Source organism: Triturus cristatus, chromosome 10 (assembly GCF_964204655.1).
Source record: "Triturus cristatus chromosome 10, aTriCri1.1, whole genome shotgun sequence".
In the NCBI taxonomy this organism is placed as follows: domain Eukaryota; kingdom Metazoa; phylum Chordata; class Amphibia; order Caudata; family Salamandridae; genus Triturus; species Triturus cristatus.
Window position 1 is genome coordinate 652,355,931 of NC_140593.1, and position 15,537 is coordinate 652,371,467.

General features: G+C 46.8%; 1 protein-coding gene across 1 annotated transcript in view; it reads left to right on the forward strand.

Moving 5' to 3' along the window:
• The window catches only part of GLYR1 (glyoxylate reductase 1 homolog), a 456,170-nt gene that overhangs the window by 337,972 nt on the left and 102,661 nt on the right, over positions 1-15,537 (forward strand). Inside the window, exon 11 of the mRNA XM_085632218.1 lies at positions 9,962-10,072. Coding sequence (XP_085488344.1) covers positions 9,962-10,072 — 111 coding nt within the window. The remainder of the gene's footprint in view (positions 1-9,961; positions 10,073-15,537) is intronic.

A 15,537-nucleotide genomic window follows, 5' to 3' on the forward strand; every position in this document is an offset into this window, starting at 1 on the left:
ATTGTTTTTTTCCGCCATTGGGTTCGGATGTCCTAATCTTAGCTCTTTGAGTATTTAGGCCTTTACATTCGTCGGTATTGTTTTCGTTCGGCGCCAAGTATATTTGTCGAGGGCGTTCTCGAGTAGATCAACGATGGAACCAAAGACATCGAATAGCCCCTTTAAGCGTTGCCCTCTTTGCAACGCTAAGTATGCTCGCTTCGACGTGCACCCGGTATGCAACAAGTGCCTCTCTCCAAACCACGACGAAGCCACCTGTATGGCGTGTTCCAGGTTTCGATCGAAGAAGACCCTTCGCATTCGTCGAGCAGCTCGGCTCGAGGCGCAGAAAGCGACGCCGAACCCGGACAACATCTTCGGGACAGAAGATGAGGAGGTCGTGGACCTTGAAGTTCGGGGGGAGCTCTCGGATCCGGCTTCGGAGCGCGAATCCGACTGATGCCGAAGACGAGCGTATACTAGAAGAACAGGAAGATGGTGTCGTCGAAGAGGTAGGAGACGACGAGGAGGCCCTAGGGGCCGAGGAAGATGGCTCAGAAGATGAGCTAGGCCCACATGTCGGTACATGACCCAACGAGACACTCGATAAGGCTCAGGTCGAGGGTTCGCCACAAGGCCTTACCCAAGATCATTCCTCTCGTTCTACAGCCCCGCATAAAGGCCCGGCTACGAACTACCCTACAGAGCCATCGGTATCGAAAGAGCCATCATTCCATCAAAAGAAATCGAAACTGAAGGCACAGGCACCTACCTCGAAACCGAAAGTGTCTCATCGGCAACAAGGCCTCGAAGCCCTCGGAGCCGAACAAACAAAAGAAGGCCGTCGACGCACGGAGACTTCATGGGGACGTCGAGCCGAAGGCGGCGCTGACAACCAAGGTCAAGGTTGCCAACCCGAAAAAATCGGCGCCGAGGATCGTCGACAAAAAAATACAGAGCGCCTCGCGACGGCCGACCCATCCCGGTCCTCGTGTCGAGAACACGGCGTCTGGTTCGGGGTTTGATGCCACGTCCAAGAGGGTATCGACGGAACGTGTCGACTCAACAACACCGTCTCCCCTCCTAAAGAAGAAGGTGTCGGAGTCATTACTCCGCATCCGCGACACGGCTTCCATGCTCGGCGCAAAAGCACCCCCGTAGCCGAAGACTGTCAGCACAGTTCACATCGCGTCGACGCACATAAACTTCGGACTACCACCGGCGGTACGACCGAAGATGTTCGACGCAAAGAAGGGTCTCGAGCCGCAAAAAGGGGTCGACCCGAAGAAACTTGTCGAAGCACCAAAAGGAATGCCAATGGGACAGAGAGCTGTCGAAGTCCCTCAGGAAGATGTGGAGCCAAGGCAGTTTATCGATGCGGAGACTGGTAGACTGTCAATATATAAACGAAAGATACTGCCAGAGAAATCAATGGAGCCATACAAAATTCCATTGAAGAAGAAGAGGACCACGTCACCAGTTCTAGTAGAACATGTTCACTATTATGACCAGGAGCCTCAGTCATTCTCACCCACACAATTTGATGAGGATGCAGGGGATGCTGGTGATATAGAGGACACTTATCCTGTGGACACTGACCCTGAAGATCAAAACCTACCTTGGGTGGACGATATTGGTACAGGGGACCCACATACTGCTCCAGACACGCAGGCATATGTGGTAAAATCATCTACTGAGGATACTGCTGCTTTCAATGCCTTGATTGAGAGAGCAGCTAAAAATCATGACGTACAGCTCCATACTGATCCTATTGAGGATGATTTTCTGATGGATACCTTCTCTACCTCAGAAAGATCTGCTAAAACCGGCTAATGACATTTTTAAGGAGACCACAAGGGCGAGAGTACTAAACCCTAGGATTGACAAAAAATATAGGCCAGCTCCTGTGGACCCTACCTACATAAGAGGCCAGTTGCCTTTGGACTCGTTGGTGGTGTCCAATGCTCGGAAGAGAGCCAATTCACAGACTACGGGTGATGCTCCTCCCCCTGACAAGGAGTCTAAGGTCTTGGAATCTTCAGGGAAAAGAGTTGCTGCACAGGCAGCTAACATTTGGAGAATTGGCAACACTCAGGCACTTCTGGCTCGATACGACAGGGCGCATTATGATACCCTAGAGACACTGCTACAGCACCTCCCAGATCAGTTCAAGGAAGGAGCAGAGTCGCTTATTACAGAAGGGAAGCTCATAAGCAACGCTTCCATTAAGTGCGCTCTTGACGTAGCGGACACTGCAGCTAGGGCTATTAACACCAGCGTCATGTTAAGACGGCATGCTTGGTTGAGAATCTCAGGATTCAAACCAGAGATACAAACAATGATACTCAACCTGTCAACCCTGACTCCCTTTTTGGCCCCGAAGTTGACACCACCCTAGAAAAGATCAAGAAAGATACAGAGACTGCAAAGTCTATGGGGGCTCTGCAATCACAGCAGTTTAGGAGCGGGTCCTTTCGTCGCTCTACCAACAGAGGACCATCTAGAGGCCAGAACTCCCAACAGTCGCATTACACTAAACAAGGTACACAGACCACCTATAATAAGAATAACAGAGGTGGATACTGTGGAAACAACATCAAGGGCAGAGGCCGAGGAAACAACAGCTCCAGGTCCTCCCCCACCAACAAACAGTGACGCCTTGTCACTGCCCCCCGACCACGTAACACCTGTCGGGGGTAGACTCCAAGAATTCCTGCCGGTCTGGAAGTCCATCACTACAGACAGGTGGGTGAGAGACATTGTCCAGTACGGTTATTGTCTGGAGCTCACATCCACTCCACCAAACATACCACCAAGACACCATCCTATGTCCGCAGAGCACTTGCACTTATTACACCAGGAAGTTCTCAGTATGCTCCAAAAAGGAGCCATAGAACTCGTGCCAGCAGACGAACAGGGATCAGGAGTGTACTCACTGTATTTTCTGATCCCCAAAAAGGACGGGTCCCTCAGACCCATACTGGATTTAAGACCTCTAAACCGTTACATTCTGTCAATAGCACTTTCACATGCTCACCTTGCAACAGGTGCTGCCGTTGCTCACGCAGGGAGACTTTCTCGCAACACTAGATCTCAAAGATGCGTATTTCCATATACCCATGCACCCATCACACAGAAAATATCTCAGGTTCACTGTTCTCAATCAACATTACCAGTTCAAAGTCCTCCCTTTCGGAGTAACAACGGCACCCAGAGTGTTCACCAAGTGCCTGGCAACAGTGGCGGCGCACTTAAGGAGACAGCACATACATGTCTATCCTTATCTGGACGACTGGCTTATCCAGGGAAAGTCAGCCCAGCAGTGTGCCAAATACATGACCCACACCATTCACCTTCTTCACAGCCTTGGATTCTCCCTGAATTATCCAAAGTCCCACCTTCAACCCACCCACGTACAGCAGTACCTAGGCGCGACCATAGAGACTCTGGCAGCCAAGGCACAGCCCAATTCAGTGCGGATCAACAGCATGCAGTTGCTCATAAAAAAGTTCAAACCTCAACACTCACTACCGGCACAAGTGTTTATGCAGTTGATGTGGTCCTCACCAGACTGATGGGACCACCTTTTGAACCTCTACACTCTTGTGAGATTCAATTTCTAACATGGAAAGTAGCTTTCCTGGTTGCCATTACTTAAGAGTTAGTGAACTTCAGGCACTAACCATTCAAGAGCCATTTATACAGGTTCATGCCAACAGGGTCGTACTACGCACCAACCCTAATTTCATGCCCAAGGTAATTTCGCAGTTCCATGTGAACCAATCCATAGAACTACCAGTTTTTTATCCTAATCCTGAGAATGTCGCAGAGAGAATGCTCCACACACTTGATATCAAAAGAGCTCTCCTGTACTATATTGACAGAACACAAAATTTCAGGAAAACAAAACAACTGTTTGTTGCCTTTTCTCCACAGCACAAAGGCAACCCCATTTCCAAAGCAGGAATAGCTAGGTGGATAGTTAAGTGCATACAGATTTGCTATGAAAAAGCTAAGCGCACACTAACAATTCCTCCAAGAGCCCACTCTACACGAAAGTTAGGGGCCTCCATGGCTTTCCTGGGAAATATTCCTTTAGAGGAGATATGTAGAGCAGCCACATGGTCCACTATCCATACATTTACCAAGCACTACTGTGTAGATGTACACTCACGACAGCAGGCAGCTGTAGGACAGGCTGTTCTCAAAACTCTTTTTCAGACTGCTGCAGCTGGCACGGGAAGCCCCCGCTAAATGGAGGGACTGCTATAGAATCTATGCACAGATATGAATTCAGCAGCCCACATGCCTCGAACTGAATATGCTACTTACCAGTATGCATCTGTTCTTGGCATGTAGAGCTGCTGACATTCATATCGCCCACCCTCCTCCCCGGCGCCTGTAGCAGCTGTAGCATTCAGTAATTACTAGTTAGCATGGTCATCATTCACTGTATTACACTCCATCTATGCCACAATGGCGAAAAACAATCTAAGGATGGAGGGGATGCCTATGCGCACTGTAGTCCAGGGGAGGAGCCACCTATCTCGTGATACTTCGAAGACTCTTCCAGGACAACAATGTGCAATCATCCGGACCCAACACTAGGCGGCGATCTATGCACAGATATGAATGTCAGCAGCCCTACATGCCAAGAACAGATGCATACTGGTAAGTAGCATATTCGATACCAAACTTCCCAGTCTTTAGTGTTGCCATTATGGTGCTATGGAGCTCGTGTTTGATGAGCTCTCAGCACCATGTACTCTTAAATGGCAGCACTGCACTTACAGTGCCCGGGAATGGACCTGGGTACTGTATGGGCACAGGGCTCCTGCTCCTGTGCCCACACCATGGGCATAAGGCACCCAGCCAGAGGGGTGACTGACATATGCCTTGGCAGTGTAGGTGTTGGGCATGGCACACAGAGATGTGTGCCATGTCGACTCTTCATTTTGTCCTGCACCCAGACACTCGGCCTGCAAAGGCAGTGTGTGTGTGTAAGGGTACAGGGCCCCTAAGGGTGGCACAATGAGTGCTGCAGCCCTTGGGGGTCTTCCCTGGTCACAAGGCCCTGGGTACCTAGGGTACCATTTACCAGGGGCTGACATGTGGCCTGGGTTTGCCAATTTGGAGTTTGTGTGTTTTAAGGAAGGAACATAGGCCCTGGGCACCTGATTGGCAGGAGCCCAGGGTACACTCAGTCAAAGTACATTCAGCAATTTAGCAAAAAGTGGGGGCATACCATGCAAGAAAGAGGGCACTTTCTCACACTCACATCATGACTAAGGGTAAGATTCAAGCATGTGAATCTATAAAATACATCAATACTGTAGAAACAGTGTACAGGTAAGTAACTTGTTTAATTTACTGCTTCCAAGAGATTGTGTTGTGTAATGGTGTTGAAGAGAATTCAGACTGAATCAGGAAATCTTTCAGCAGTATCTTGGTGCACCAGCGTACGGCATTGTATGAGTCCGTGTTGACTTAGACTCCTGATGTGACGTCAATATAGCCGTTTAAGTCCCCTCCGGCACACGGACATCTGTTTCTTCTATTCTGTGCTATGATGTAGATTCAGAGAAGCGTATCTCTGGCCGTTTTTCGGCCTACTGTGACTATTTTTTCATCAGAAACAGGCTGTCTGGTATTATATGCCTTCTGGATTTAAATCCTGTGGGTCTTGTGCTCGAAAGATGACAGGTATGGACCCCCATTCCCATATGCATGTGGTACTCTGGCAAGCACCACAACGCTGAAGAATGTGATGCTTGCCAACAGCTAAAACCAAAGGCATTGAAGGGGCGACTGTTGAAGCCAATTACGGCGCTGTGGTCCAGGACTTCCAGCTCTCCCAAACGTTGGTAGACTGTGGTTCGGTAACTAAGCAACTCCAGAAGCCGGTCTTGGGGGCGTCGCTCTCCATCCAGTGAACGGTGGAAATGGTCCAAGTCCCCGTCCACAACCCATGGTAAGTGTTGTCGTCTGTGATCGAAGCCACGGCCTTCCAGGACTTTTTCGTCTCACGACATGGGTTCAGCGGCTCCTTACGACTTCCTGCTGAGTGCTCCGAAACAGTCGCTCCTGTGTTTCCCCCTTTTCCTAGAGCCAGAGCAACCTAGGCCCAGATGAGAATATTTCGATGCTCTTTATATCGTACTTGGGTCCTCACCTTCCCCTGGAGCGCCTCCGGGCCCCAAGGAGGTGATGGGTGCAAGGGCAGAGTCCTCGTCTACGGGTTCTTCCTTGCTGCAGCTCAACCCTTAGACACAGTGTCGCCAGTGCACAGCTCCTCATGGTTCACACCTATGATGCCGAGAGACACCAGTTGTTCCTTCAGGACAGGTTTCGATGGAGCCAGAAGGCTCTGTACCAGAGTCTGTGCACGACCCAGCTGAGTCTTGAGATATTGACATACCTTTGACAATTTTTGTTGGCGTCTGCGCTGTCTGACACCCTTCCACTTTTCAGTTCATGCTGTTTTCTTCTGGTTGTACATGTTGGCTATACTTCTGCTCTGTGAAGGTGCAGATTATGTAGCAATATTTTTGCCTCTCTTGGGGGGGGGGAGGGGGGGTGTAATCTACTGGCGGTCACCAGTTTATAGTTACAACCTGGTTTCCATAGGAAATCTCAAAATTCTATTTTGAATAACTTTGGCGCCGGTTGACGAATCCTCGCGAAATTTTCAAAACAAATGGGGCGCTCCGTTCAGCTCCTACCCTGAAAGTCTCGGGGTGATTCGTCAAGCGGGGGCCGAGGAAAAAGGGGGGGGGTTGCAAAACGCGTTTTCCCCATGCATTTTTCCATAGGACCTTTAGTCGCAGCTACAGCCCGAACGGCTGAACAGAATTACGTCAAATTTGGCAGAGAGGTACCCAAAAGGTCAAGGAAGTGCCTTTTGGAGGTCTGGTGTAAATCTGTTCAGTATTTCCTGAGAAGGTAGCATTTAAAAGCATATCAATATCTATACGCGCGCACCGTGCGCGCACCCTGCCGTGCGCGAGCGCAATTCTGATTGGTTGTTAGGTGTCGGTAAACATTCGAATCGGTCGAAACCAGGAAGTGTTTTTTTTTTTTTTTAAATCGCGAGGTGCACGCACTGCGAACCGCCCACCGTGCGCGCACGGTGAAAAACCTGAAAAAAAATAAAATTAATAAATACATAACTTAGCATTTAAAAAACCGTACAAATTCACTGAAAAAACCATAGGTTTCACACACGTTATAGTTACGAATTAGCATTTTAAAACCTTGCAAATTCACTTAAACCATAGGTTTCACACATGTTCTAGTTAGCTGGACATTTCACTCGTAAAAAACCAATGAAATTCCCCCGTTATAGTTACTGCAGGCAACTATAACTCACGCGACCGCAATCCTCTGCTGATGACGTCAGATATTACATCACTGATGACATGTGTCTTTATGAAAAATAAATATTTGTAAGATATGTATAGCTAAAGATTGATGGAAGAAGACCTGGGTAAATAAGTGTCTAAATACAGTGATGTAATATCTGACGTCATCAGCAGAGGATTGCGGTCGCGTGAGTTATAGTTGCCTGCACTAACTATAACGGGGGAATTTCATTGGTTTTTTACGAGTGAAATGTCCAGCTAACTATAACGTGTGAAACCTATGGTTTTTTAAGTGAATTTGCAAGGCCTAGGGAATCCAGGGGCTATCCCCCAATGTGAAGAGCGAGCCTGGGACCTCCGGCTTGGCTGGGCGCTGCTTGCGGCCCCGAGTGTCCCCCTCTGAAAAGACCCCCTCTGAGAAGGCTCTCCAACTCCCAGACAACAGCCGACAACCGCAGCCAGCCAGCCACCAGCTAAAGAACAAAGACCCTTTCAGACCCTTTTCGGCAACTGCTCGGCCCTGATAAGGGTGCCAAGTCCATAAGACATAGAGGTACATTAAAGCTGGGATTCTGTGGCCTCTGGAGCACCTATCACCAGAAACCTCAAGCACCACGCAGTCTCGTAGATGAGGTCAGGAAGGACCTGGGTAGCCGTCCCCCCAGGGCAGGTGGAGAAAAGCAAAAATAAAATTCTAGTGCTGGTTCGCAACTAATAGCTACAGACTTGGACCTAAAAGATAAGCCGGCACCGATCAGCTTAACGTATGCAACCCATTCAGACCAACCTAAAATGTATACTAAGTTCAGCTTTTTAAGGGACGCATGTTCTGTTATGTGCTCCAGCAAAGCCACCTTCAAAGGTCTGCAAACTCCGCTGCTATCCCTACAGTTGCAACTGTCTGCTCCGCTCTCATTGCCACCAGAGAAATCCAGCCAGGTTACCAAGGGGTCCACCAGTGCCCAGCAACGAAACAGCAAACCCATTAACAAACCAACACACTTTAAAAATCTGTTTAACAGCTCAAGAAGCAGTTGGTACCAGGAGTCCTACGTGCAGGACTGGCTCGGAGCAGCCGGGAAGCCCAAGGGACTCGCCTATTATTGAGGGGAAAAACTTGATCCCAACACTGCTACCAGGCCTCCCAGTAAAACTTATGATGCACGATCAACAATGGCAACAAGTCCAAATCAAGCCTCGCGCCCTAACCAATTCAGAGTTGGATTCAGCACTAGAACTAACATCCCCTCCAGCTTCAGACGGAGGGCCCGCGTGCCTGGTGCCTCTCCTAAAAGCAAATAGCCAACAGGGCCTCTCACAGGTGGACCCCTCACAGGATAAGTTGCTAGTGGAAGCAATTGGCCAAGCGAATGTGATGCAGCTTCTCCAGACTCCAATAAGGAAGGTGCACCTTTTTGTTGTTTAAACTGAGCAGGCTCTAACAACCGAACATATTTTCATTATCTGTGGTCATTGCCACGGATTTTATACGGCACAATGCTCTTTTTCATCTAATTCCTACATATGTCTGGTTTAAGTTAATTTCGACCAGTTAGTTCTTTTGAGAATTTTTGTTGCATTAGTTCGTAGACCCTCCTTCGAGTGGATATAGCTATGGCATTTAATTCACAAGTTAAGGAATCTGCGGCTAGATGTCGATCAGATGGAAAAGTTACTTATCTTTGGCAACAATGTATCTGGTAGAGACAGTCTAGCCGCAGATTCCTTAACGCACCACCCATCCTCCCCACTCTGCGAACATCATATGATGTAGAAGTTATTCCCTTTTTTCTCTACAGGTTTTATACTCCAGTGATCATTGTTTAATGTTTACACACAACATATAGCCATGCCTCATAGGTATTGTTCTGGTATTACCTTACCATTCATTTTTGTTTCGAGTGGCTTGTAGAATGAGCTGTGTTATCTTTTGCTCGACTGGTTTATACACCAGTGTGTAGATTTTCACGTAGCTTATGCTTTGATGATTGATGAACCTTTGCCTTTAAGACCTTGGTTGGTGTTGGCATTCCATTTATACAAACTTTATAATTATTGTTTCAAAGATTGTTGATCTTTTTGGCACACTGTTTTCAACAAACAGTTTCTATAGTGGCTCTGCATTCTACGCAAAAGGTTTCTCAGACCAAAACTGACATCAATGTGCCAGAGGTGACTTGTATAGCTCCATTGATGTCGAATCCGGAGTCGACGTCCTCATGTAGCCACATGAAGGCGTCCCACGGTATTGCTGAAAAATTTCCGGATTCAGTCGACTACCTGGAGAGAATTCACAAGTTAAGGAATCTGCAGCTAAATTATGTCTCTACCAGATACATCGTTATTGAAAGTACGTACCTTTTCCTTCTGTTGGTTCATGAGAGTTGTAAGAAGGGTGACTAGGTGTTCTTGCTCCTGGTAAGGCTTTTGGGTGTAAAACATGCCCAGTTGCTGATTCCTCTGTTGATTGTAACAGGTTTTTCCTCCTGTCTTTTACTGTAAGGAGAGATGCTGTTGACAGGGTCTGCAGACTTGTGCAATAGTATCAATAACACAATATGCCCAGTTGCTAATGGTCTTGGATGGCGCACAACTGATTTCTCCATCTCTGATCCTTACAGTGTGACTTGTTCATCCAGGAGGGCGCCAGGTTGGGAAGAACCCCAGCCGAAGTAGTTTCCATGTGCGACATCACTTTCTCCTGTGTGGCAGATCCAAAGTCTGCCAAAGATGTGAGTATTTCTATATTTGAAAGCCTTGGTGACTTGTGGTATTATAATTCATGATGAGAAAGTAAATCATTAGTGGTTACAAATTACTTTTGGCACAAAATAAGGGATAAGGGCTGCTTTTCTGTTACAAGATGCAGGTGGAGGTTTCCTGGAGCAGCAGCACTTTGAAAAAAATATTTCGAAAGCCAGTTTCGATATGTTTAATGGTGGAATACATAGTTTTGCAGCGTGGTACATAGTTATAAGCTGTTGTTTATTTTGGAAAGTAGAACTGCAAAATGGAACGCTTGAAAGCAGTTTTGATTACTTAAATTGTTTAAAGAAAATGTAATGTGGTGTCTAGTTTCTTTTTGGTGCTGGCTATATCAGGGGATTAGAAGTTCTACTCTGCTTTCTTGAAGCATTTTACCACTTCATCCATAGACAGATGAGGTCTTAGGGAGCATGTGGACGTCACGCCGTATTAATGGGGTACTATTTGCAAATGGACCATTGCTTAGTTGTTGAGGCAGAGTGAGCTCTTCAACATTAGGGATGCACTAGTGAGGCAACAGTTAAAGTGCTGTTTTCCTGGGAGTTGATGGCCTTCTCTGAGCAGAGGCACCCTGTAGGCATTGTTGTGGTTCGCACCTAATCAGGTCAGAGTTGGAGACATGGCCCCTAACCCTTATGCTAGGTTGAGAACTTTTGTTGCAGGGAACAGTTCTATTTTTCTGCAAGGAGAGCTTATCTGTTTTCCCAGCAGTTCCATCTTAGCATGCAGGCACTTTGTCAGTCTGATTCCTGCAGCGGTGCTAATGATTGAGGTTGCTTTTCTAAATAGTACAACTGAAAAGAAGGCAAATGCTATGGGTGTTGATCATTCTGTAACACTAGCCTACTATAGTAGACTCTTGTATGAAAAGTATTTAGCATAGTGAGTACATGTTCTGCTGAGGAAAAATTTAAAAGTGAGAAAAACAGTGTTAAAAAGTGAGGCAGAAACAAAATACTTGTATTAACAAATTGTTAGTCTATTTCTGGGATCCTGGGGCAGTTAGGTTATTGGGCCTTACAGTTTGAGGGTACATTTGACTACAAGTAGTCTCCCAGGACTACATTACTGTTGCAGTCAAAGATGAATTGCCATTTGACTTCCTTTAGGCACTTAGATTCTCAGGATAGAGAAGGCCAACAGTAAATACTTACTCTTAGTCTTACAGTAGAACACTTAATAAATTTAATGACACATTAAATCCAGCACAAGCATGGACAGGTTATGGACTTGTACACTCACGATGAAGACGAATGATAGATGGATCTTTAGATTAAAGGAGAGCTTTTTTGAAGCCTTTTCACAAGGCTACATGTAAAGGCAGTGTGTCCATGGCCTACATATCTGCTGTCACTCCCACGAGTCACTGCACAGCCTGGGTTGAGGGGGGTGAAAAAAGCGATCACTTTGGGTATCCTCCTTTTAGCAGAGCACAGCTCGGACGACCAGTACGAAAGTAAACCAGCATTGGCATAGCCATTAGGTCTCGCCTTTGGACCTTATAAGTGTTTAGTTCTCCAGCACAATATCCTTGGTGCAACAACATCAACTGTTGCATGGCTAAACACTTATAAGGTTCCAAAGGCAAGACCTAATGGCTATGCCAATGCTTGATTTTATTTGGTTAGTTAATGGCGCGATCTCGACCTATCCAGGGATGTAAATATTCGCAAAGCACATACTACTGTAACCATTTGAGGAGATTATAGGTGCAGTAACTGCCAGAAAAAAACGCTCCGACAGAGTCAGAGTAAAGACATGCATCCGTGCCGTAGTGAAAGCGGTAGAACAGCGGGGAATTCCTCAGGCTGTTCTTGAAGGAGTGAAGGCTGGTGCTATGCAGGCTGAGGGGGGCGGTCCTGGGGGGCATTTCTAGAGATAGTGAACCGCCCGTGTGGAGCGCTGGCAGGACTTGAGATGGAGAAGTCAAAGCCAGGATTGAAGCACGGCTGCGCAGAAGTGCGAGCGAGGTACAGCGCGGGGGGCACGGAGGTGGGCGAGGGAGGAGGCCGAGGAGACTGCGGTGCGAGCGCAGGCAGGTTGTGGGGTCTCTTCACTTCTGCGGTAGGAGAAGCCGTGACTCTTGCACACACTGCGCCCGTCTGTGGGAGACTGCATGAGTAATGCCCCGCCACCCCGTGACAGCTTCCGAGTTAAACCCTCAGCTCCTTGTAGAGCAGCAAACAGTGAGTCAGGCAAAAAATACCCTATCAGACCTACAGCGCATCGCGGAAATGTACACGTGTAACCTATTAACAACAAATGTACCAAATATATGAAGATATTTGACTGTTCATAATTTCTTCTCTAATTTTGAAAAAACTTTAATAAAAAAATGAGATACAAAAAAGAAAATGTACACGTACAAGTTGTGTGGACCTGAGCGAGGGGAAAACAAAGGAACGCAAGCATGTGAGTGGTGTGCGCCGAGCTAATTCAAAACAGATGGTAGAACAGATGGCCCCTGCTCGTAACCGCAAGAATAGGCCGTGGGCGGATACATGCAGACGCCTTTGACTAATTGCGCTATGTCTTTTTTAAAAAGACACACGCAAAGACCAATGAAAAAAAAACACACGCACGAGCGTGTGGAAAGCCCAGAGCGATTCCAAGAAGTCGATTTCCTAGAGCGGCGCATGCACACTGCACTAGGCTCGACCTAAAAAGACTGTTCTCCAGGTGGCTTGCATAATGGTAGAGTTCACAGAGATACCCAGAAAAATACAGTAGCCGGGATAGCGCAGATTTTCAAAGCAGTAGTGAAAACTTTCACACCAACTATGACAAAGGTATGGGAGCAAAGCAGGATACACAATAGCACATTATGAAATAAGTTTGTCCCTTAAGGAAGAGCTGCCAGTGACGCAATTGAAAGAACAAAAAGAGTGGTGAGGATGGGATATGTCTCCTGGTCTTTTACTCTTTATTTCCGCAAGGAAAAAATCTTTACTTTATGGCATGGCAAGGAGGAGCACATTGTCTACGTGTTCAAAATCTCCCGAATATCAAGTAGGGCTGGATACTTAACTGGGTTTGCATAAAAGGCCCTGAAGATTGAGGTGTCTAATGAGTCAGCAGCCTATAGGATGGTAGCCAGACCAAAGCCTGCCCACAGCACTTTGAATGCAAATGTACCACAAGTGTCCAATCTTACACTGTTATGTTGGTCTCCCTTGTGATTCAGTGGGTTCATGTTGTCCTCCCTGGCACCCTTGGGAACTGCCTGAACCTCCAGTTCGGAACCTTTCTTTTGAGATTTCCACTGTTCCGACAAGCTCTGAGCCATTCTGCTACAGTCCTTTGTTAACCCTGCTAGATAACTACTCGTTAGCCAAATCAGAATCCTCCCCTATCAAGTCTGACCGGTATTGCCTAAGTGGGTAGAGCATGCATTGAGTAGCTCTGTTGCGACAAGTGATGGAGTGAGGTATCACCCCAAATCCGGACGCACAGCTTTGATCCTTAGTGCATAACAAAGATGCCACCATTTTTAGGTCTCGCCTCAGACAGCGCTTTAGCGCTGCTCTGGCGAGACTTATAGTAAGCGAGTTTTGGAAGTGCAAACAGTGGCTTTTCAGGCCTCCAAATACAGTGCATGTGCGTCGGCCGGGCCTGAAGGCCTGAAAGCACTCGTTTGCTTTCACTTTCGCGGGCCGCACGGCCGCTTTGATGTGATAGCGATCGCGAAATCAGAGACGCCAGCACACTACACATTCAGAAACTGCACACTGTCTCTTGTCCCCTCATCCAACACAGAGGCCCTGTCTGGACACGCACAACACGAAAACGCTCCCCATACAGATTTTCTTTCAACCACACTCCCCGCACGGTATAGCGCTTAGTGTTTTGTGCCACTTCATAAGTAAGCCAGGTGTAACAAAACATATCTTCAACACTGGCTATTTTTTCACAGGATTTCCCACACACTGTGCTCTTCCCAACCCTTGAATTGTGGGCCCTAAAACTTGCAGGCAAGTAGCAGGAACGGATAGCCCGGCCAAAGCGATAACATAGAGCAGTAAACACGCTGAACACCGACCAGTAAATTAGACACTTGCATTAAATTTAGAAAAATTAAGAAAAGCTACGTATGTACTGGTTACCTGTAAAATACTGTTTGCAAGAGTCCCCAATTACACAGAAGAGATCATGCAATTGTATTACAGATTCACAGCTGCCACGAACAGAACTAATCAAGTCCTACTTAAGCCTTAAACTCACGAAAGAGATCCGAGGGTTGTGGCTAATCTGCAATTAATCACTTCAACCTAAACAGAATGCATAATAGTCACAATCTGTAGTCTAAATCTGTGATGGAAAGATTTAGAGATCCGAGTCCGTTGTGAGAACGAGGCATGCGGGGTTTGCTAGCATCACTCGAATAGTTTTATTAATGTATAGTTTTGTTTACCAGTAGTACAAAGCAAGTCTTCACGTTACAGAATACATAAACACTGCTCTCGAGCACTTTCACAATACAAAACGTCAATTTCATAAGCCACGCTCTCGAGAATCACCAGTTACAACTCACCGCTCCTCGGCTGTCTGCCAAACGAAAGCAGCGTGCTATGAAACGGGCTTAAGAGGGGGGAGGGGCCGCCACAGTGTCAGCCTACAGCTGCCCTAAAGGCACAACTCCAAGCAGATGCACCACTTGGGCTCACGTGAAAAAATTCAATAAATTGCGGAAGGAAGAGGGGTAGCTTTACAGATAGATGTATAGATAACAGATAGATCCATTCATAACTGACAAATTGGCCGATGTCAGCGTTTGACACGTTAGTCCGCCATGACGTTTACAGCTAGGGGCATGTTGCACTCTGGGACTTGTAGTTTTACTTATCACATTGTATTCTGTTATAATACACGGAAAAGTATGTAGCTGATCATCTGTAATAAATTCTTACAGTTGACTTTTGACTTCACAATGCTTGCTGTCAGAGGCATAACTATAGCTGCAGTTTAAACATGGAAATAGTCATGCCACCTGGACAATGAGTCGAAAAATATCAACATAAAGCAGTGCTAAAGTTAGATAAATTGCTTAGTTCGATACTAACATTAGCTTTCTGAGTGACCCAGCTGAAATCTCAACATCGACCTACCACTTGAATCAGTGTATTATACCCCAAACTTCTTTCTGTTTTTCCTTTCCAGACCACCCTGAAGTGGAACACAAGCAAGGCAGTGTTGTGTTGGGAGATGGGCCATCCCAACTGCACAAGCATTATGATATGAGGCAGCCTCTCAGAAATTAAATGTTGGACTTAAAGAGACTACATTCATGTGAGGGAATTGGGTGTACTATGTGGTGCTATTCCATCTCTCACAACACAAGTCATCGGCACAATTTGGATTCCGCGAGCATGCACTAGCACAGCACAGCACAGTGCCCTTCTTTAGTACCTGCCATCGGTAAGAATGGGCCTTC